General features: G+C 43.7%; 1 protein-coding gene across 1 annotated transcript in view; it reads left to right on the top strand.

Annotated features, from left to right (window-relative positions):
• The window catches only part of LOC119160767 (organic cation transporter protein), a 718,234-nt gene that overhangs the window by 674,564 nt on the left and 21,807 nt on the right, over nucleotides 1-21,863 (top strand). Inside the window, exon 12 of the mRNA XM_075880997.1 lies at nucleotides 9,475-9,611. Within this exon, the coding sequence (XP_075737112.1) occupies nucleotides 9,475-9,611 (137 nt within the window). The remainder of the gene's footprint in view (nucleotides 1-9,474; nucleotides 9,612-21,863) is intronic.

Below are 21,863 nucleotides of genomic sequence, written 5' to 3'. Positions count from 1 at the left end.
TGCTTGAAGCCTTACCACTCTCCCGCTGTCGTTGACATCTAGATGCGCCGAGACGGTGTTTTTGCCACCTGGGATTATGCTACATGCATGTTGATATTTTGTGGGACGATGCACGTGTGTGTCTGATGAAGAGGACAAAGAGTGGTCTCCGCTAGGTGTCTGGTCTACCAGTCACGCCGCTGCTGCTGCTGGTTTGATATATATTTCATCCACAGCCTCGTCAATATAGCGTCTCTCTTCCGTAACAATAACAAGGTACTGGTGCTTCTATGTTCCTTAGTCACTTTTGTCACGCGTCCTATAGGTGAAATGCTCAGAAAACTTTAAGATACATTTTAACAAACGAGAAGACGCAACACTGAAACCAAAACCCAACCGGGCGCACTGTCTAAGTATGACAGATTATTTGGTAAGAACCGGAAGTCGTACAAAGCACACTGGCCAGTCCTGCGCGGAGTTTGAAAACTGCTAAAAGTGTGAAAGCCGGGAAGAGAAGGCACTCGGAGCTGTCGGACAGTGGGGACTCAGACGTATAAGACTCTGGCGAGAAGTGATCAGACCACAAGCGTGCCATTTTGCTCAGTAACCACTTCTCCAGTATGACCCACTTCTCACGGAGATCAGTATCACTTGGTAAGCCGTGATAGCAAACTCTCTGCGTCTTGTATGAGTGGTTTAATCAACGCACAACGCAATACCAACTACCACTCATCGAACACTAATCTACAGGGAACAGAAAAAAGTGCGATGAACACCACGAAGGAGAAAAAAAGGCTTCTCTGTGCCAAACACCACCGTCACCGCCTCGTGGCCAGCACAGTAAATGATAGAGTGGCCAAAGCTAGCGATGCCATCAAATGAGTCACTTTCGTTGACTTTCCAAATATGACGTGTCATAGATAGTGTTGCCAATAATTCTGGACAGCCAAGTTAGCGTTTCGGCGTAATCTTTAAAACTCACTTGAATTTATTCAGCATATTTCTCAAGCCTGTAATTTGGCATGAAATGATGTAACTGTGCAAAATAACGCAACCAGATAATTTATCGCAATCTATCGTCCTCCTAATATGTCCACAGTTGGCCTCTAAGACCATCGCAAATGCATTCAAAACAATTATACTCACAGTTTCAAAGTTTTACCACGACCTGTCAAAAAATGATAAAATTACCCACATACTCAAAAACGTTTTTTGGATTTCTCCCTACGCGATGAAATGGCATGGATCCTTGAAGTCCCGATAGAAAAATATTGCTTAAAGCAGGTGCTATGCATGAGCAATGCATTTTTTGCAAATGATTACCATTGTGCGATGCCGAGTTGACGAAGAACAGATCCAAACATAAAATTATAGGTGTTTATTGATGTGATAGCAACAGCCGGGTGGCACGCCAAGGCTGCGCTTGAATGGTTAGAGAAAAACAATCCAATTATGAAATCGATATATTGATAGATGTGTAAGGTGTGACGTCCCAAAACTACCGTATGCTTATGAGAGATGCCGTAGTGGTAGAATCCGTCAATCTCGACCACGTGGTGTTCATTACCGTGCTCCCACATCTGAGCACACGGACCTACAGCAGTTTCACCTCCATCTAAAATGCAGCCGCCGCTATTGGGATTCAATCCCGCGACCTGTGGGTCAGCAGCCAACAACCTTAGCCACTAGACCACCGCGGCGGCGAGATCATGAAACCGAGCTTGACAGCCTGGCTTTTATAACAACCAGGGGTGAAGTAACAGTTAAGATATGAAGGACTATTAAATTTGCTGCAAAACCTACATACAAAGAAATCGGCCGGTCCTGATGAGATATCAAATTTGTTTTTAAAGAGGTATGCAGAATGGACTGCAAAGTACCTCTTCGTTATTTTCACGAAGTCACTACGGTAAGGTACACTTCCTGAAGAATGGAAAATGAGTTTAAGGTATACCCGTTTTTAAAGACTGTGAAACCACGTCTACTGCCAATTATAGGCCCATTGCGCTGACATCATGCTCCTGTAAGGTGTTAGAACAAATTTTTTTAAGTACATTCGGCTGTTTTAGTCACAGAACAGAATTCTTAGTAATTATCAACATGGGTTTCGTGAGGGTTTAACAACCGTTACACAATTTCTAGAAATTTTTCACGATTTCAGTAAAGTTACTGATGGAAATGGACAAATAGATCTGATCTTTTTCGACTTCAAGAAGGCCTTCGGTAAGGTTAATCATAGAAAACTGTTAAATAAGTAAGGGCTAATTTAGAAGATATAGATGTAGTCAAATGGGTGGAAGGCTTCCTTACTGATCGCCAACAGTTCGTCAGTATTGATGAAAATAAGTCCAGGGTCTGTGATGTGAGAGGAGAGGTGTCTCAAGGTTCAGTTTTTGGGTTTGTGTTGTTGCTGGTATACATTAACGACCTGATCGATGAATCGGCCACATTTACAGAAAGGTTATTCGCAGATGACTGTGTCAAATATACAGCGGTGAAATCTAGTAGTGACCAGATACTCTTTATTACCTTCTTAGGAAAAGCTCAACAATGGTGTGACATGTGGCAGATGTCTCTTAACCCAGCAAAGACAGTATGTATGACCATCACACACAAACATGAAACTCTGTCATTCACGTGCACTCTACAAAGAGAACCACTTCATCGCGTAACAGAGTACAAAGTTATCGAAATTTTAATAACATCTGACCTTAGTTGGATACCAAACATTTAAAAAGCAGTAGGGAAAGACAAACAGACATTGGGATATATTCGATGTGTCCTTAAACTGGCTTCTTCAGCCACGAAATTGACTGCCACTAAAGTGCTAGTGCACCCAATATAAGAATATGCATATGAAGTGTGGGGTCCGTATTTGAAAGATTCAGAGTCAATACTAGAGCAAGTTCAAAGACGTGCATTGCGCTTTATTCATTCCCAATCCCATCGGAAAGATGCCGTAACACCACTTTACGCGAGGGCAAACCTGCCCCTACTTAATGTCAGAAGGAAGTAGAAACGACTAAGCTTTTTCTATTCAATCATTATTGAGCTGCTACTTGTTGATAACTCTCTCTACTTAAATGAATTTAAATCGACGTAGTGCGAAAAAAAATAGTAGACACGTTAAGTAAAATATATTTCGAAAGAATTGCTACACATACTCATTCTTTCTTTCGACAGCACGTGACTGGAATTGTCTCTCTCCAAACATTGTAAATGCAGGGACTCGTAATCAGTTTTGTGCCCTTGTGTCCGAGTGTTTACAACAATAGGGCGTATATCGCTGTATCGCAGTGTTCTATTGTTCCGTTGACTGCTTGCTCTATGTTTATGTATTGTTACCACGCCTATCTTGCTTATGATGAGGACCGACAGTATCTGTAAATAAAATAAATAAATAAAGCCTCCGATGAAACTACGGTAGCGCTGTCTCTTATCGGGCACGTGTCACAGTAAGTGGCTGTGTCACGCCAGGCTGTTCATTAACGAGATGGAGGCTGCGCAGGTATGTGCGCAATGGTCGCCACATCATTGTTCCTGTTGATGAACTTCATTATAAGATAAAAAAAATGCGGAACCTTCAAGCCTCGCCTTTAGGAGTTGAACGCTATAGCGAAATCCAGCCGCTAGTGCGCCCTAAAACCGCTAAGTGCTTACTTAGTAATATGTTTTGTTACATACACACTCACAGCACACAATAAATTGTACCAGCGTGCATGCACGAATGGTACGTGCAGGGTTTTGATCTAAAGCAAGAGTCGTAAGGCCTACAAGACACACGCCGTGCGCTCGCCATCTCGGAGGCCATAAGGAGTCTCACAATGCCTCACAAATAGCAGCTTATTATCTAGCGTGTATTTTTTATTTATTTATTTGTTTATTATTTATTTATTTATACCCCCAGGGCTCACAAGAAGCATTATAGAAGGATGAGTTAAGGTACCGTGATACATGCAAAAAGTATGTATATTACAACGAAATATAAAGGAGAAAAACAATGTTACCAAGAATAATATAATAGTGTAGGTAATGAAGCACAAACAGTAATAAAGAAAATATATTTACACGTCTGCTAAAGAAAATACGACGCAAGATAAAAAGCACAGTGATTATCAGAGAGTGACAGTGGATAATAATTAAAACAATCGAATTATGCACTTTGGTGCATAAATATAGCTAGAAAAAGTAATGGTACAAAAAATAAACGAAAACATACCGGATATCAAGGATGACAGGGAAAAAATGAATACAAAGTACCAGAGCAAAACACAAATTCATATTGACTAACAACAACAGCAACAACAACAACAACAACAACAACAACAACAACAAAAAAGATGTAGCATAAAAAATGTAGCATAAAAAGATGTAGCATAAAAAGTAAGAGGCAAACTAACAATAAATCGCAAACGCAGTAATGAAGCAGCTTGGTGCAGGCCTATAATTCGTTTGTTAGTGCTTTGCGGAAACGATCTGTGTCTCTGATAGCGACAAGTGACGCAGGCAGGCGATTCCACTCGTGACATGTTTTCGGCAAAAATGAATATGAGTAGGTGACTGTGCGCTGTGAAAGTACATGAACTTTACAAGGGTGATCGACACGTGGGGAGATATAAGATGCTCATGTAATGTATCGGCCCTTGAGCTCATAGTTATGATAATAGATCTTATGAAAGAGGGAAAGATGAGCTAACTTCCTATGAGAATAAAGGAGAGGAAGGCCAAGTGTTAGTTTCCTATTAGTGACGCTAGCATATCTATGGTAATTGTTAAGAATTAAACGGGCCGCTCGATTTTGCATATTTTGCAAAATCGAGCGGCCTGTTTGATTGTATTTTTGATTGTGGTACATTTGAGCGGTACATTTGATTGTATTTTTCAGAGTAGCATGGCCAGGGTCCCATATCGAGCATGCATATTCAAGGTTACATATAACATGAGTGATGTAAAGTTGTTGTTTTAGTTTCAGTGGAGTTAAAGAAAAGTTTAATTTAGCATAACCAAGCATGTGGTTAGCTTTAAACGTTATGTGTTCGATGTGTTTTTTCCATGAAAGATTGTTAGTAATATGCACACCGAGGTATTTATAGGATTGTACTTGATCAAGGGTAGTGTTGTTAAGTGCGTAAGTAAAGCAGGCTGAATTATTATGAGAAATTCTCATTGTTTTGCATTTCGACGTGTTGAGCTTCATTAGGAAGAGCTTAAACTGTGTTGAAGTGTTATTTAGGTCATGCTGGAACGTCAACGTATCGTTAAGGCTTTCAATCGCACAATATGTGACACAATCGTCGGCGAACAAACAAATAGTACTTGGGATTCGGTTATGAAGGTCATTGCTGTAAATTACAAAATATAAGGGTGCTAGAACAGAGCCTTGGGGTACGCCTGAGCGGTACCGGTATTTCAAGAACGTCAGTGTCATCAGCGCCCACATAATGCGTTCGGTTAGAAAGAAACTCCCAAATCCAATTAAAGACCAAGGAATCATTATTTAATTGGCTGAGTTTTAGTAAGAGTAAGTGGTGATTAACTCTGTCAAAATCCTTTGCAAAATTTATAAATATACAGTCCACTATAAATCCAGCGTCTAAAGAAGCGTGAAGATCATTACAAAATGTTAGTATTTGCGTTTCGCATGAGAAGGACTTACGGAACCCATGCTGACTGTTATGAAAAAACCTATTTGATTCTGAAAAATTTACTATATGCGAAAAAATGACGTGTTCAAATATTTTACAAGGTATTGATGTCAAGGAAATAGGTCTGTAGTTGTGAAGGTTTTGAATATCGCCGGACGTGCGTGTGGAATCACTTTGCCTGTTTTCCAGTCTCTGGATAGCGAGCTGTTGTTGAGCGATTTCGTGAAAATGAAGTTCAGTATAATGAAAGTATATTCGACAGTCGCCTGCATAAATTTTGACGTGACACAATGGATACCGCACTGGGAGGATCGTTTTATGTTTTTAATCATGGAGCTGATACCAGAAGCGTCGAGTAAAACGGGTTCTATTGGAAGGTAGCTAGGTGCAGTGAATGGTGGAGAGATGCCAGACTGTGTGGAGCGAAATGAACGCGAAAAAACAATGTCAAGTACAGAAGCACACTGACTGCTTGGGATTGTCTCACCCGACTCACCAGTAAATGTTCTAGTTAGTTTACCGTGGGTTTTCACAACATTTCAAAAGCATTTTGGGTTGGCTTTGAGTAGCGATGGAAGTGTAGTGTTATAAAATTTAAACTTCTTTTCCCTCAAATCACTGAAGTATGCTTTTGCTGCGGCGGCATAAGCGGACCACTTATCAGCAGATGCCTATTTCTTAGCGGCAAGAAAGAGTATACCTTTTTTTTAGAAAGCCAATTCAGGTGTCTTGTGTACCATGGTGCGTTAGATGACTCATACACCTTCCTTCTCTGGATATGTTTTTATCAAAAACCATAATTTGTTTTTAAAACACGCCCACAATTCTTCAACTGACGCGTCAGTGTACAAAGAACAAAAACTGTCGAGGAAGGTGGAAAGCTTATTGTTTATAGCGCCACAATTAGCCTTATTGTAATCCTTTATAAGTTTAAAGTGCTTGCTCCTTCTAGTCGTCGGTACAGAGATTGAAAAATGCAGCGCTTCGCGGTCACTGAATCCGGGAAAATTAGTTATTTTGGGTGGAGTATGGGGTGATGAAGTTAGTGCGAAATCTAGTAAGGATGATGTAGTAAAAGTAACTCGAGTAAGAAGACAGACTAGTTGGGATAGATTCAAATCGAAATACGTGGTTAGGAAGCAGCTAGTTTCAGCTGAAGTACGCTCCGCAAGCGGGCATGAATGAGACCATTGGATTGAAGGAAAAATTAAAAGCACCTAGAAGGAAAACTGGAATACCGGTAAACAATGCCAAGATATGGCTTACGCAATCATGAATTTTCTCGCAGAAGGAGTCCATGGTATTAGGCGGGTGGTAGCAAATGCCAAAAACCATTTTTTGAAAACATGCGGTTACGCAGCAATACACCATTTCTAAATTTCATGGGATTTTCAAGCGCGAACATTGAAAACATTCATTCACGGCAAGGAGGACACCACCACCCGTTTTCTCAGAATGATCATAACGACGTATGGTGAATGTTTTCTCGCGCTGAAAAAGCTCACACGAGGTGACTTTGTCCGACAGCCAGGTTTCAGTCAACAGAAATATATATGGATTCGTGTCATTAATTATGACACTTAGACTGTCTCTTTTTGGAATAAGGCTGTGCACGTTGGCATAGAGTATTGAGAGCTCTGATGGTGAGCCAACACCCCAGTTGTTTCCTTGATCAACGCCGCTGGAAAAGCATGATATGCTTTGCGCTAGATGGGCATTGTTGTCCATTTTTAGAGCTCTTCGAAACTTCCTGTGTGTTTTTAGCAGCGATAGCTGCACTATCCCAGCCTTTTTTGACGTAGTTTGAAGCATCCCAAATGTGCCTACGGATCGCCGAAGGGGCTCATTTTTGTCAATGACAGCTGTTGAAAGAAATGCATTAAAGGAGCCCTGAAACACTTTTCAAGCAACCATGGAATGAATTCACTAAAAGAGCTTATTGCATCTCGAATTCAACGCCGCGAAAATTTTAAGACGCCATCCAGCGCGAGTGGAGTTACAAAGGTTTGTCACTTACTGAAATTGCATTCTCGTCACTCGTTCTGACGAAAGCGCTGGAAGCTAAGCAGAGAGGGGTGGCAGGGGCGAAGAAACTGCGTTACCCACGCCTCGTGACCTTGAGCACTTTTGTTTTCTTTGAATGCGCGGCTTCTTCATGGGATCGCGCACGCACGCAAGGACAAGTAGCGGCCTTCCGCGGCGATCTCTGTAACTTGCTTTTTCTCTCACGGGCAATTTTGTGCTCACTACCAACGAGGCCGATACCGACGGCGCTATTTCTGCGAACGGGCTCTCTAACGCTATTGCGTGACTTGCAGGTTAAATGAAATACGAAGTATCTGTACCATTCCACTCGGCATCGCCAATTAGGTAGTCCTAAACTTCCTTCTTTGTTCCTGGTGTGCTTTTACTTAACGCTGGTAGTTTGTTTTCTTTTTGTTTTTTCTCAAAGACATAAACAATCCTAAACTCGATTGGTTGATTGATTGATTGATTGATTGATTGATTGATTGATTGATTGATTGATTGATTGATTGATTTATAAGTGGGGTTCAACATTCCGAAACCATCATTAGAATATGAAAGACTCCATAGTGGAGGGCTCCGAAAGTTTATACCACCTTGGTTTAACGAGCACGCAAATCTGAGCAGACGGGCCTACAGCATTTTCACCTCCATCGAAAATGCAGCTGCCGCTACAGGGATTCAAATCCTGGGACCAGCAGGTTAGCAGCCGAGTACCTTAGCCACTAGACCACCATGGCGGAGCGATCATGAAACCGAGCTTGACAGCCTGGGTTTTACAACAACTAATGGTGACGTAAGCTTTCGGTGAAACTGCAGTAGCGCTGTTCTTTATCTGACGCGTATTGCAGTAACTGGCCGTGTCACGCCAGGTTGTTCAATGACAAGACAGGCTGCGCAGGTTTCTCTGCAATGGTCACCACACCAATATTCTATTTGATTAACCCCAATGTAAGGTAAAACTTGCAGGTCAAATGCAATGCTGGGTCTTTGCATCATTCCGCTCGGCGTGGTCGATGGAGTCGTCCTCAACTACCTTCTGGGGTTCTCTCTTCCGTGCTATTAGTTAACGCTGGTATAATGTTTTCATTTTGTTTTCCTAAAGGTTGAACGATCCTACTCTCGATTGATTGATTGCATTTCCGATGGAGGCGGAAATGCTGTAGGCCCGTCTGCTTAGGTTTGGGTGCACGTTAAAGAACCCCAGGTGGTCAAAATTTCTGGAGCCCTCCACTATGGCATCTCTCATAATCATATGGTGGTTTTTGGACTTTAATCCCCACATATCAATCAATCAATCGATTGATTGATTGATTGATTGATCTATATGGTGGGCTTGACATCCCAAAACAACCATGTGATTATGAGAGACGCCATAGTAGAGGGCTCCAGAAATTTATACCACCTGGATTTCTCAAACAAGCACCAAAATCTGGGCACACGAGCTTAGGCATTTTTGCCTCCATCTAAAATGCAGCCGCCGCAGCTGGGATTCAATTCCGCGACCTGCGGGTCAGCAGCCGAGTATCTTGGCCAGTTGATTACAACGACGGGGCAATCTTAAACTTGATTTGGAACAGGGGAAAACGGGTCCAATAGAACCTACAGAATATTGTGATTGTTATTTTACACTGTATGCTATGTGCCTTAATTTTTTGTTTAGTAGAAGTGACCGTTAATTGCAGTCATGAACACACCGAGAATAAAGCCAGCGTACCTTATAATATAATTTCCTCGGGATCTATCAGCGCAGCGGTGAAATAGAGCTCTTGATCGCATCTCTCAGGGCTGAAAAGACAATGTTTTCTTTTTTACTTCGCTCCAGGGCGTGGTTTTCTTCTCCTGGGTGCCGAAAGTGGTTGACATTGCGGCGTGCGCTTGCCTGATTCTCGTGTCCCTCCCTCTTCCAGAGACGTTCAACGAACCACTTCCGGACACGCTGCACGACATCAAGAAGGCAAGGTACGGTAGAGATTTTCCGCCCAGGCGGTAGAGTGGATACACAGCTTTGCTACTTGGTCACCGTTTCAATCCCAGCCTCAACGTTTCCATTTGATGGAGGTGTATTGCTGCGGTCTCGTGGACCAATCGATAATAGTGCACGTGAGAGAACACCCAATGGTCAAATCTTTTGGGTCCTTCCGCTAGGGCCGTATTGATATTGTGGTTTTGCACGTATAAGCTATGACACCTACATTCTAAAAAAAGGAAGAGAGAATGAAGAAACGAGCTCCGTTTCTTCTTCGCCGCAGTGACTTTCTTCTTTTCGGGCGCTCTTACCTATCGCACCCTATCACAACATGGACTAAAAGAGCTGAGTTTCTCCTACAGCGTTCTCGTTTCTCCGCAACCCGTCTTTCAAGCATGTATGCACACGCCGAGCCTAGCCGGCCGCGGCCAGTCACGTGCTACTACTTTTACCTACGATTGATGCAAGAAACACTGGAGTGACTTTTATTCCTTTGTTTTGTTGGTGCACCAAAAAAGCCTTGTCTTTTTATCGCCAGGAACTCGCACGATGCTCCCCACACTTTCGTGTGTGTTTCATGTTGTTTCATACAACCAATTTTTTACAAATACAAGAAGCTCTGCTTCCCTAAACAGTACTGCTTTACTGATTACCTTAGACTGTACACAAATAATGGATTTTTTTATTGTCGACATACTTGGTAAGCATACGTGTTTTTAATTCCGCACGGCCCCAAAAGCACTAATCAATTCAACGAGGTGGATAAAACTGCATCCCAGTTACTTTTTCAACATTCTAGGAAAATTGATACCTCTGCACAGTTCTTACTTGAAAGCACGATCGTATAGAATTGCTGGAGCAATACGTGTCGCTGTCGCTACCGCCATATGATTATGAGACATGCCGTCGGGGGGTTCTGCGGAAGAATTTCGACCCACTGAAGTTTTTTTTGTGAATCTAAGGATAAGCACACGAGTGTTTTTTTTTGGATTTTATCCTCATCCATAGAAGGCTGCTGTGGCCACGAGTCGAACCTGCGCTCTCCAGCGTAGTCACCCAACACCAAATGAGGCTATGCTACCACGGCAGGTGAATTCCGAAAAGGAAGCGGGCTCCCAAGTCTCACCGGGCGTTTATTTACCGCACTGAGTTACAATCATTAGAAACGTTATAAACATCATCATAACTACACTTTTCTTAGAAGTAAAACAATGGTTCTTGTCAATTAAAGTAAATTTTCTATCGCTATCGTTTCGAATTATCTATGCCAGCACTGTAAGTTAGGACGGAATCATGCACACGTGCAGTATGCCTCTCTCGTCCACATGATTCTCTTTTGTCGTGCTTAACTCAACACAAAATGCCTTTCTTGTAACAGCTGTGCACAACAGGTAAGTACTAACACTCTTAGTCACCTTTGTGAAAAGAGTATTCCAAATTCAGAGTAATAGTAACCATCTCAGCCACAGTGCCAACAACAAAATTGAGGCACGCACAATGACCGCAAGTGGACACGCGAATCGCGAGACGCATCTGAAGCAGAAAAATATGTAGGCACATCATGCTGTAATGTTATAATAAATTCGCGTACTGTACCAGTAGTTGCTCCGCTCAAGTAATCAAGCTGCCGCGAAGCCAACAGTCACTTCCATCGCTCGCGAAAGAACACCGTCGGGTGCGAGGTCATCTCTTATTTCCGTCGCACGACCCGCGTTGTAACGTACGTATACACCACTGAGACGGTGGTCACCACATCGAAAACATTGTCACTGAAGGGCCAGCGGTGTACTGTATCCATGGCAAATTGTCACACTTGTGGTAAGCACGTAAATAGAATATAAGAAAACGTTAACACGAAACAACTAAACGAAGTCGACGTGACGACAGAGACCAAGTCTGGCCTGCATGGTGCGCCCTCTCTGAGTAACAAGTGGAAGAATAAAAAAAGGCGTGACCTCCGAAATGGCGAGCGCGCGGCAAGCGTTTGCCTTCTCGTAGGTTTCGAGAAAAAAATTATCTGTGGCAGTGGCCGAGAGATGTGTCAGCCCTCGGAATGGCGTTGGCGTTGTATTCATGGCTTGGGGTCATCGTTTTCGCGAAAACCTGATAAGAAGTAGTAATTATTCCGTTCATCAATGTGGAACCGTTAATAAACTTCTGATTGCCTAAGAATCAGATACATCATAATTACGTGTGCGCATGTTGTGGTACGGCCACCAAACGTACAAAATATTATGAAAACTTATTTGTCACTTGTGCCACTACGGTTAGTCGAAATTTGTTGCAATATAGGCTTGTGCATTTTCGTAGCAGGGTGTGAGTGAACACGTCTAAGTGTGTGCCATTGTGGCGAATTATTGATTGTACTGTCGTTCATTCAGTTCATTATATATGTATGTCGGGTACTGCCCCGCCGCGGTGGTCTAGTGGCTAAGGTACTCGGCTGCTGACCCGCAGGTCGCAGGTTCGATTCCCGGCTGCGGCGGCTGCATTTCCGATGGAGGCGGAAATGTTGTAGGCCCGTGTGCTCAGATTTGGGAGCATGCTAAAGAACCCCAGGTGGTCGAAATTTCCGGAGCCCTCCACTACGGCGTCTCTCATAATCATATGGTGGTTTTGGGACGTTAAACCCCACAAATCAATCACTCAATGTCGGGTACTACGTGTCCTTATGTGCATCTGTATCTATATGCATTGCATCAGCATACATTAAGCGTCTGGTGTCAGTCAGTAATTTATGAATGGGCTGACTCACCAACTATCCACTAGAGAGCCGTGCGGTGTGTCAACGTAAGTCACTGCAGGCGACTTTTATTTTCAGTACCGTTCAGTCCCTCGAGTTGGCGCCAGCTACCACCTACTTAACGGCTATGACAATATCACACCTCCAGCTGCTTATATAATGCGGAACTTCAATCTATAGCACCTGAACTGCTGAGCCGGAATGGTTTAGCTGCGATTGGGTCTGTGGTTTGGAGGCACATCTAGTGGCTTGCGGACACATAAACGCGTGGATAACGTCGCTGCAATATGTGAATCTGCGAGAAATAAATATAGCAAGCCTAGAATACACTCTCCGGGTGAGAACTTCGCAGTATCCATGTCTTTCAAAGTGAACGTCGTCTTGCTGGCCGAACACAACCTACTAGCTCCGTCGTTCTGTATCGTGATGTTTTCATCACTACAGATTCGTCTGCTTGTTTTTATTATCATTTCATTCAATATCAAGCTCAGCGGGACCATTTTCTGTAATTTTTAGTGCCGTGTACTCCTTATCAGCCGAGAATCGATGCATTCGCTGGGCCTACTCACTTCTCTAACCCTGGGTCAGCCATCTTGATTCTGGGAGAGAAACAGTTTTTCCGTGGCAAAAGGCAGCAACATTTCTCCATTTAAAGGCGAACATTGGGGATATTGCCATTTCTTCCTTAATGGAGAGAATGTCACTCCATTTCTTAACAGTGTAATATTATTACTAATATGATTGCGTCACTTACACACTGAGCATCGAAGTGACCTTCATGAATAAGCAAACATGGTGATTCTTCTGAGAAGTGGTGCCCCGTATTTATGAAGCAATATTTTAAGTCTTTACTGAAGCATCGTTGGTCATTTCATTGATTGTTGTCTAGGGTGGTACAAATCTAATTAGCCAATACTTTTGTAAATAATTTTGAGGCAACAGACAGTGCACTACAACATTTAAAGTTCTTGGTGCGAGGGCGGTGCGATGGTGTTACGGAGAAAATGCAGTTTTTGTTGTTTCACAACAGATAAACCGTCCGGGGCGTTGCCATTGTTGACATGTTCTTCTATATTTGTGATACATAAACATTTTGACACCTCCGTGTACGCAGCACAGTTTTTGAAATTTCTTGGTGTAACATTGACTGGTAGAACTAAGAGATATTTACAACGCACCTGTTGCAGATAGCCATAGTTGGTTCGTTGTAACTATCCTCAGGAAGCAGCGCGCGCCCTCTTCGTTCTCTTCTTTATCGTCATCGCGTCTTCACCTTCTGCTTTGCTTCATGTACAATAGCGCCAATTCCTTTCGAATGGGATGCAATATCTTTGATCTGCGACAAAGAAAGCAGAGCAGAGAAAACAGAGATATCAAAAGTGAAATGTTTGGAGAAAAAATTCTTCACCTGTTGAGATTCCAAGTTGTGTACACAACATGGAGTGACTAGCAGAGCTCAAACGGGAAGGGGAAAAAAGTGAGACGTAAGGGGGAGGAGGTGTGAGTAAAACGTGCCATTGAACAAAATGTAGAATTAGAAAGAACGCAAGGCAGAAAGAAAGGCTTGGAGAGAAAAAAGAGAAATATATAGACAAAGAGGGACAAAGAATGATTTCGGAAGATAGAGCTAGGTATATATTATGCAGAAATAGAAAGAGAAAGACGCATGCAAGGGTATGGAGACCTCTGTCTTCGCACCACAAGTGAAAAGCTGCCGTACTTTCTTTTTTGAGCTGCAGCTGTTAAAATATACTACTGCATTTAGTTATGCTGTACAGCACTAAAGAGGAGCTGCTAAATAGCAATGGCTTGCCGTTTATGAATCCTTCACACCAAATTGGCTATTTCCTGTCCACGTATGCCTAAAAAATACCATCTTTAAATTAAGGGAAGTATGTGGTGATACGAAGCACTCGCGTTTCCATTTGCTGTTTGCATCTGCATGTTTCCCTGTATGTTTCATTTGTGTGCGGAGTTGTCTATATTGCCACAAGCATGTATTACGTTATATCATTTGTGGCAGAATTGTATGTGCCGCTATAGAAAGGATGATCAAGAATAGTGGGAGAAAGAATGTGTTTTGTTTTGCCAGTGAGGGGACCAGCCTGGCACTCGGCCGACTTTCAGTTATGGCTTTCTGTTCATTTTAAGGTGGCATTTTCAGGTGGAGGTGCTGGTTAGCATCCTATACACACTACTAACACGAATATCATCCCTAAATAGATAACGATGCCTTAGAAGACTCGGGTGAGCATCAACGATGTCGGCGACTATTAGGCCTACCACCTTGGTACAGCCCTCTTCAAGAACGCTTCAGAAACATGGTAAGCGCAACAGCGCCGACCCAGACTCCGTAGGCCTCGACACCTCCATAGCCTTTCAACGCCTTTCGAAACCCCGAGCCGTTCTATGGTGACTCTTTCGAGAACGTTGAAGACTGGCTTAACCAGCAAGAGTGAGCTGCCGTCGCCTACGAATGGGACAACCATTCGAAGCTTGGGTACGTGCACTTCTACCTCGAGGATGCGGCACGCATTTGGTACGAGAACAGTGAAGCTGCCTCGGCAACCTGGTTGGTGTTCTGCACTCGGCTGCGGAACTCGTGTGGAAGTTCCGACCGAAAAGAACAGGCATAGCGCCTTCTCAATTTCAGGAATCAAAGACTCAACTAAAGCGTTGCTATGTTCGTTGGGGAGATGTCTCGGCTGTCCCGGCGAGCTGACTACGCAATAGCGAAAGAGAAGTATGTACGCTTCCTGATGCGGGGGGTAAAAGAACAGCTCTTTGTGGGACTCATGTGCAACTCACCTGGTACCGTAGCGGAATTTCACCGTGAAGCTACAACAATGAAGCGGATACTAAGGCAGCAGTCTTCGCAGTACAAGCGGCCGAACAACGTCACCTGCCTCTCTTCACCGCCAGCAACCCTCGACGTCACCACTGTCAGAGACCTTGTAGAGCTTGTGCACAGCATTGTACGCAACGAGTGGCAGAAACTTCATGCAGTGCCTCCCCAGGCCCAGGCAGCTGCCCTAACTCACGCCGTCCGCGAAGAGGTACGGCAGCTGGTACAATCATTAGTGACGCCACCAGACGAAGCTCATCTCCTCACGCACGCAGGAGCTATGCGTACTCCTGCACCTGCGGTCAGCTATTTCCTCCGACCATTCACTCTGCTGGTGACGCAGTACTTCGCAGCCCCGTCGCGTTGTGAGATCCCGCGAGTTTACGTGTGGAAGTCCAGTGTGTGGCGTGCTCCCAACAATCAGCTCCTTGGTTACCATTGCGACAAAACAGGCCACATGTACCGTGACTGTCCGTACCGACACATGGGCCTTCTTGGCTTTCGGCCAGATTCCCGTCGACCCCATGATGGTGAACGGTCCCGCGCTATTACAGAGTACCTGGAAAGTATTCAGTCCCCGAACTTTCAGCGACACCAGTCACGCTCGCCATCACCTTGACGCTCCACATCACCGGGTCGACCGTCAAGTTTCGCTGATGTCGGTGCGGGACGATCTCCTAGGTCCCTAGTCCACGCCAGGAAAACTAGAAACAGCAACCTCCAGCGGTGGAGCCACTGCAGAGCGATCGGTAAAACAACCTCTCCCGACTAGTCCGCCGACTTCTGACGACTCTATTTCTCCCAAATTTTCCACCGACGACATAAGCGTATCTGCCGATATTTCTGCTCGAATTGACAATCATTGGATTATTTCTCTGGTGGACACTGGGGCTCACTACTCCATTATCAGCGTTGAACTCATCGCTAAACTGAAAAAGGTGATTACTTCCTGGGAGCATAGCTTGAACCTCCGGTCAGCAGGAGGTCACCTCTGGACGCCAATCGGGTGGTGTACTGCCAAATTGCAAATGCGCGAGTCCACCTTTGTCACTTCATTCATCGTTTCGTGCAAATGTTCTCGGGAGGTCATTCTCAGCATGGATTTTCTGCGCGAGCATGGAGCCGTTATTGACCTGCGATAATCACTTGGAACGTTTACTGATAGCCATGCTCAGACGCCGAGAGATACTGCTGCGTAGAAAACATCACTTCGTATCGCCAACGACGCCATCACACTTCCGACGTGAATCAGTATGTTCGTAACTGTAATGAGCGACATAGATAACAGTAGTAGTGGCATCGCCAAAGAAAACTTGTCGGTGCTATTAGCTCGGCAAATGTGCGTCGCCCACGGAATAGTAAGGTTGGAACATAGGACGACTGAGGTCATGGTTACGAATTTCAGTGGCAAATACCAGCATTTGACAAAGCAAACAACGGTTGCTCACCTTGAGACCATTGGCAGTGAAGCATGTTCAGTGGTTACTACGATTTTCGCAGCCGTACAAGTAGACCCCGCGATGACCGCGGTGACGTCGACAGAAAGAGCGGATATGCAAGTATTTTACAGAAGTTCAGTGAGTGCTTCTCATCCACCCCGGAAAGAAATCAAACGCAGACCACGAATCACTGCATTATAATGGATCCAACTGAACGCCAGTCTGTCAGCACGCCTACCGAGGGTCACAAAAGGAACAAGAGGCGACACGCGCACAAGTGAAGCACAAGTGAAGCACAAGTGAAGCACAAGTGAGGCAATCAGCGGCAAGATGGGACAGCGTCACTGAAACATTTTCTTCATTCTTGGCAGGACACAATGACAAGCCTGGGAGATAATTGCTATTTTCGGCAAGCGCTGACATCATAACGCTCTTCGGCGCATGCAGCCCCCGAATCCCTGGACACGCCCGTTCTTGGATCTTCATCACCGCAACCTGGTCCGCTTGGTGTCGGTCGTTGTGCGCCGCTAGCAGCGTACAAAAAGGCTGCGTTTCTTGCTCGGCATTGCAGTCAGCGGCAAGACGGGCCAGCGTCACTGAAACATTTTTCTTCATTCTTGGCAGGACACAGTGACAAGTCTGGTAGATAATCGCTGTTTTCGTCAAGCGCTGACATCATAGACGCTCTTCGGTGCATGCGGCCCCCGAATCCCTGGACACGCCTGTTCTTGGATCTTCATCACCGCAACCTGGTCCGCTTGGTCGTTGTGGGCCGCTAGCAGCGTACAAAAAGCCTGCGTTCCTCGCTTGGCATTGCAGTCAGCGGCAAGACGGGCCAGCGTCACTGAAACATTTTCTTCATTCTTGGCAGGTGGGTCCCTAAACTTCACCTTGCAAATAGTGATTTGGTTATTGCCGCTGACTGCACTGCAATGTTTTCCTTGTGTTCATCATGTACCAAGCCTGTCGAAGGCAAATTCCTGGTGTGCTCGAGTTGTAAAGCAAGTTTTCACCTAGGAAAAAACTGTTCCGCGATCACTGACAGTGCTTATATCAAAATGTCTACGGTTAAGCGTGAAACGTGGGCGTGTCAGATGTGCAAGTCTCGCATGGGTTCGGGTAATAGCAATGGTTCACGTGTTCCCCAGTTATCTACTGTTAATACCAAATTGGACCATCTGACTAGCACTATTGAGATGCTTGTGTCGAAAGTTGAGGAACTGCTCTCTTTCAAAGAAACCTGTGAAAAGATGGCGGGCACTGTGACAAAAATTCAAACGTCTATTGACTTCCTGTCAGAAAAATACGATTCCATGCTCCCTACTATGACTTGTAACCAAGCCGAAATCTCTCATCTAAGATCTCAGATGGAAACTGTTTCCGTTACAGTTGCCCATCAAGCTGAAGTTCTTGACAGAACGACAGTGCAAATAAATGAACTAGAGCAATATGGTAGACGTTGTAACTTTAAAATCTATGGTATCCCTTCTAAACCAGGTGAAAACCTGATGTCCTTCATTAGTGACTTAGCTTGACGTTTGAACCAAGTACATCGTTGGCCAACCCACGATATATCTACACGCCGCCCACATATTCTTGTGCAAGTAGAGAACACTTCGGTAAAAGAAAAATGGCTTCGAGCTCGAAATGGCCTTTGTGGTCTTCCCCAGTCCGATGACTTTCCTCGTTAGTTCATTAATGAAAACTTGACATGGATGAACCGCGAACTCTTCTGATTGACCCGCTCGAAAGGAAAATAAAAAGGTTATAACTTCGTGTGGACGAGGGACGGAAAGGTGCTAGCAAGAAAAGCGGAAGGAGCACCTACCATTCGCATTGAAAAACTATCGGATTTGGATAAGCTGGCTTAAACATAGAGGATATAGAAAGTATCACCTGCACCGACTTCGCCAATGCAGCTAAATTCCTTTCTTGTGCCTCATCTGACGGCTTCAAAGTAGCACATGTCAATATTCGCAGTCTTCAGAAACATTGGAATCATTTCTGTGCCATCACCTCTTCATCTCGCCTAACTTTGGATGCTTTCGTCCTTACTGAAATCAACATTTCATCTGAGCCATTCTCACAGTTTGTTCTGCCGGGTTACCAAGCCTTTTCATACACACGGTCTAGTGGCTAAGGTACTCGGCTGCTGATCCGCAGGTCGCGGGATCAAATCCCGGCTGCGGCGGCTGCATTTCCGATGGAGGCGGAAATGTTGTAGGCCCGTGTGCTCAGATGTGGGTGCACGTTAAAGAACCCCAGGTGGTCTAAATTTCCGGAACCCTCTACTACGGTGCTCTCATAATCATATGGAGGTTTTGGGACGGTAAACCCTACATATCAATCAATCATTTTCATACACACGCCCAACAAGAAAAGGGGGAGGCATTGCCGTTTTTATAAGTAACAGATGGGCAATTTCGCAGCTATCCTTTTTCTTTTCACAAGCAGAAGTGTTAGCACTGCGCTTGAACACGCGCGCTTTTTTGGTGACTCTCTTATCGGTGTACCGGCCTCCCAGTTTCAATACGCGCCTTTTCTTATCTGAACTTGAGTCCACACTATCATCCTTATCGATAGAAGAGCATGTGTGCATCATAGGAGACGTCAACATTGACCTTTTACGTCCCACTGTTGGCCTCGTTGCTGATTATCTAGACTGCCTTTCTGAATGGGGCTTAGAGTGTCGGCTAAATCAAGCGACTCGAGAGGAATTTTTGGCTGGCAAGCTCGTCGTGTCGTGCATTGACCACGTTTTCGTGCGTGCGCAGAACCTGCTTGCAAAAACCGCAATAGTACAGACGAAGATAGCTGACCATTACTTTGTTTGAGGCTCAACCAGCTGTCCTCATATGACGACGATGCCAAGCGATACAAAAAAACTAATTTCGGTGCTAGATTAAAAAAAAATTGATAATCTGGTAGCTCATTACGACTGGAATTATTTGTTGTCAATAACGTCTCCTAGTGATCTCTACGATAAATTTGTAGAAGCGTTCATAAGTTTAAAAGAAAGTGCGACGCGAACAGTACACATTACACAACAAAAATTGGATAATAAATGAATGTCAGCACATATACTCGCTGCAATAAAAGAAAAGGACTTGCTTTGGACATAGTGTAAGCGTTATCCTACCTGTTCAGACTTGCGAGCCAAATTTAAGCAAAGCAGAAACAAGGTTAATGTTATAATTCGCTCGGCTAAACGAACCCATTTCCGAGCCAAATTTAAGAATGCCAGTAACAGCAGCAAAAAAAACCTGGGTGTTAATTAACACCTTTAGAGGCGCAAACACTGGCGTCTATATTTTGAATAACTTTTTTCCTAGTCAAGCCAATAACGCACAGGAGATTGCTGATGAATTTAACAACTTTTTTTCTCGAACAAATAAGAACACAAATTCCCAAGTAGGTCCGTGCACTTTACGTCACAGTGTTAGCGAATCGGCTTATCTACCTTCAATATCACATGAGGACATACGATCTATCATTTTCAGTTTGAAGTGTTAAAAATCTGCTGGTATTGATGCTGTTTCTATAACCGACTTGCACCGTACATTTGAATACGCCCATGAAGTTCTGCTAGCACTAATAAATCGCATTATTTCTAGTGGAGAAATTTCCATAAACTTGAAAACATCAATAGTTATACCTCTACACAAATTTGGTGCGCGTGATAAACTTGAAAATTATCGTCCGATATCAGTTCTGCCTTTTATAGCACAAATACTAGAAAAACATTTGTTGTTAACAATGACAAGCTTTCTCGATAGTCAAAACATCTTATCGCCTTGCCAGTATGGTTTTCGACAGGGGAAAAGCACTCAGACGCTATTGGAAGACTTCTCTGACCAATTGAACGAGGCGTTCGATAACAACAAAGTTGCCTGTGCGCTCTTTCTTGACTGCAGCAAGGCTTTTGACAGTGTCCATCATACCTTGGTACTCGATAAACTTTTTCAGTCAGGGTTTAGGGGTGCTTTCTGGTTTTTGTAGGAAAATTTCCTCCAAGGCAGGCGTCAACTTGTATCCGTTGAACAATCTCACAGCGCATTCCAAATCATCAAAACCGGCGTTCCACAGGGATCAATTCTTAGTCCGCTGCTATTTAATATTTTTGTAAATGACCTTCACAGCGCGATGCCGATTTCTCAATATCAATACGTTGACGACACTTGGATCGTGACGACTGCAAACGACTTTTATGAGGCGATTACTCTTCTTCAGTCAGCTCCCACTAAAGCCATGGTTTCGTTTCGAGATAACCTTATTATTATAAATCTATCTAAAACTAATCTAATTTGCCTCCACAATCCATTGAAGAAAGTAACCCTTGACTATCCTTTCATTTTGCATTCTTCTGACTGTTCATCCTGCTCTTGTAGTCCATTACAGTTTTCATCTGTTATGAAATACCTTGGCTTATACATTGACAGCGACCTTTCCTGGAATAGTCATCTCGCCTATGTTTGCAAAAGACTTCGCGCTGTGTCATGTCTATTATATACCATAAGATACAACAAGCCGTTTTCAGTACGTAAGCTGATAGCACACGCTTTACGTTACAATATACTGCGTTACGGAATAACCATTTACGGACACTGTGCTGTCCGTTGGCACAATAGAATAAAAAGAATATTGCGTTCGATTTTAAAAAATATATCTTATGACCTGAACATTAATTTTGAGAAAGACATTTTCAAAACGCTGTTTATGCCAAACTTCACAAATCTGTTAATTCAAACGGTTGTTTTAAAACAGTTCTGGTCCAAAGAATTCCTGGTTCCGTATGTTACTTCTCGTTCTTTAAGGCCCAAAATACGTTACTGGAGGCCGTGGTGTTCAACAAAGTATGGAACTAGAATACGAGCCCTTTATGTACCAACCTATTTCAATGTACTTTCCACCAGAATTTTTCGCACAAAAACAAAATGCAAAATAAAGAAACTGCTACGGCGTATCTGTCTCCAATTGTAATGCATGTCGTGTGTTATTTCATATACACTCATTCGCAAGCATGATGCTGCACAATTATCCAGTGTGTTACTTTGCTTAAGAAGCATTTGCTCGCATTCATTCTTTTTTTCTTTACACCTTTCCACTTTAAATTGCTGTTACTATTGTATAATGCTTGTAACTATTGCTTATATGCCCTGTTGTTTCTAATGTTATATGCACGTGGTTTTTTTGTCCTATCATCCCTCTTAGGCCATAA

This window comes from Rhipicephalus microplus, chromosome X, assembly GCF_043290135.1.
Source record: "Rhipicephalus microplus isolate Deutch F79 chromosome X, USDA_Rmic, whole genome shotgun sequence".
Lineage (NCBI taxonomy): Eukaryota > Metazoa > Arthropoda > Arachnida > Ixodida > Ixodidae > Rhipicephalus > Rhipicephalus microplus.
The sequence above is the reverse complement of the archived record's forward strand: the minus strand, read 5'-3'. Positions and strand labels throughout refer to the sequence as shown.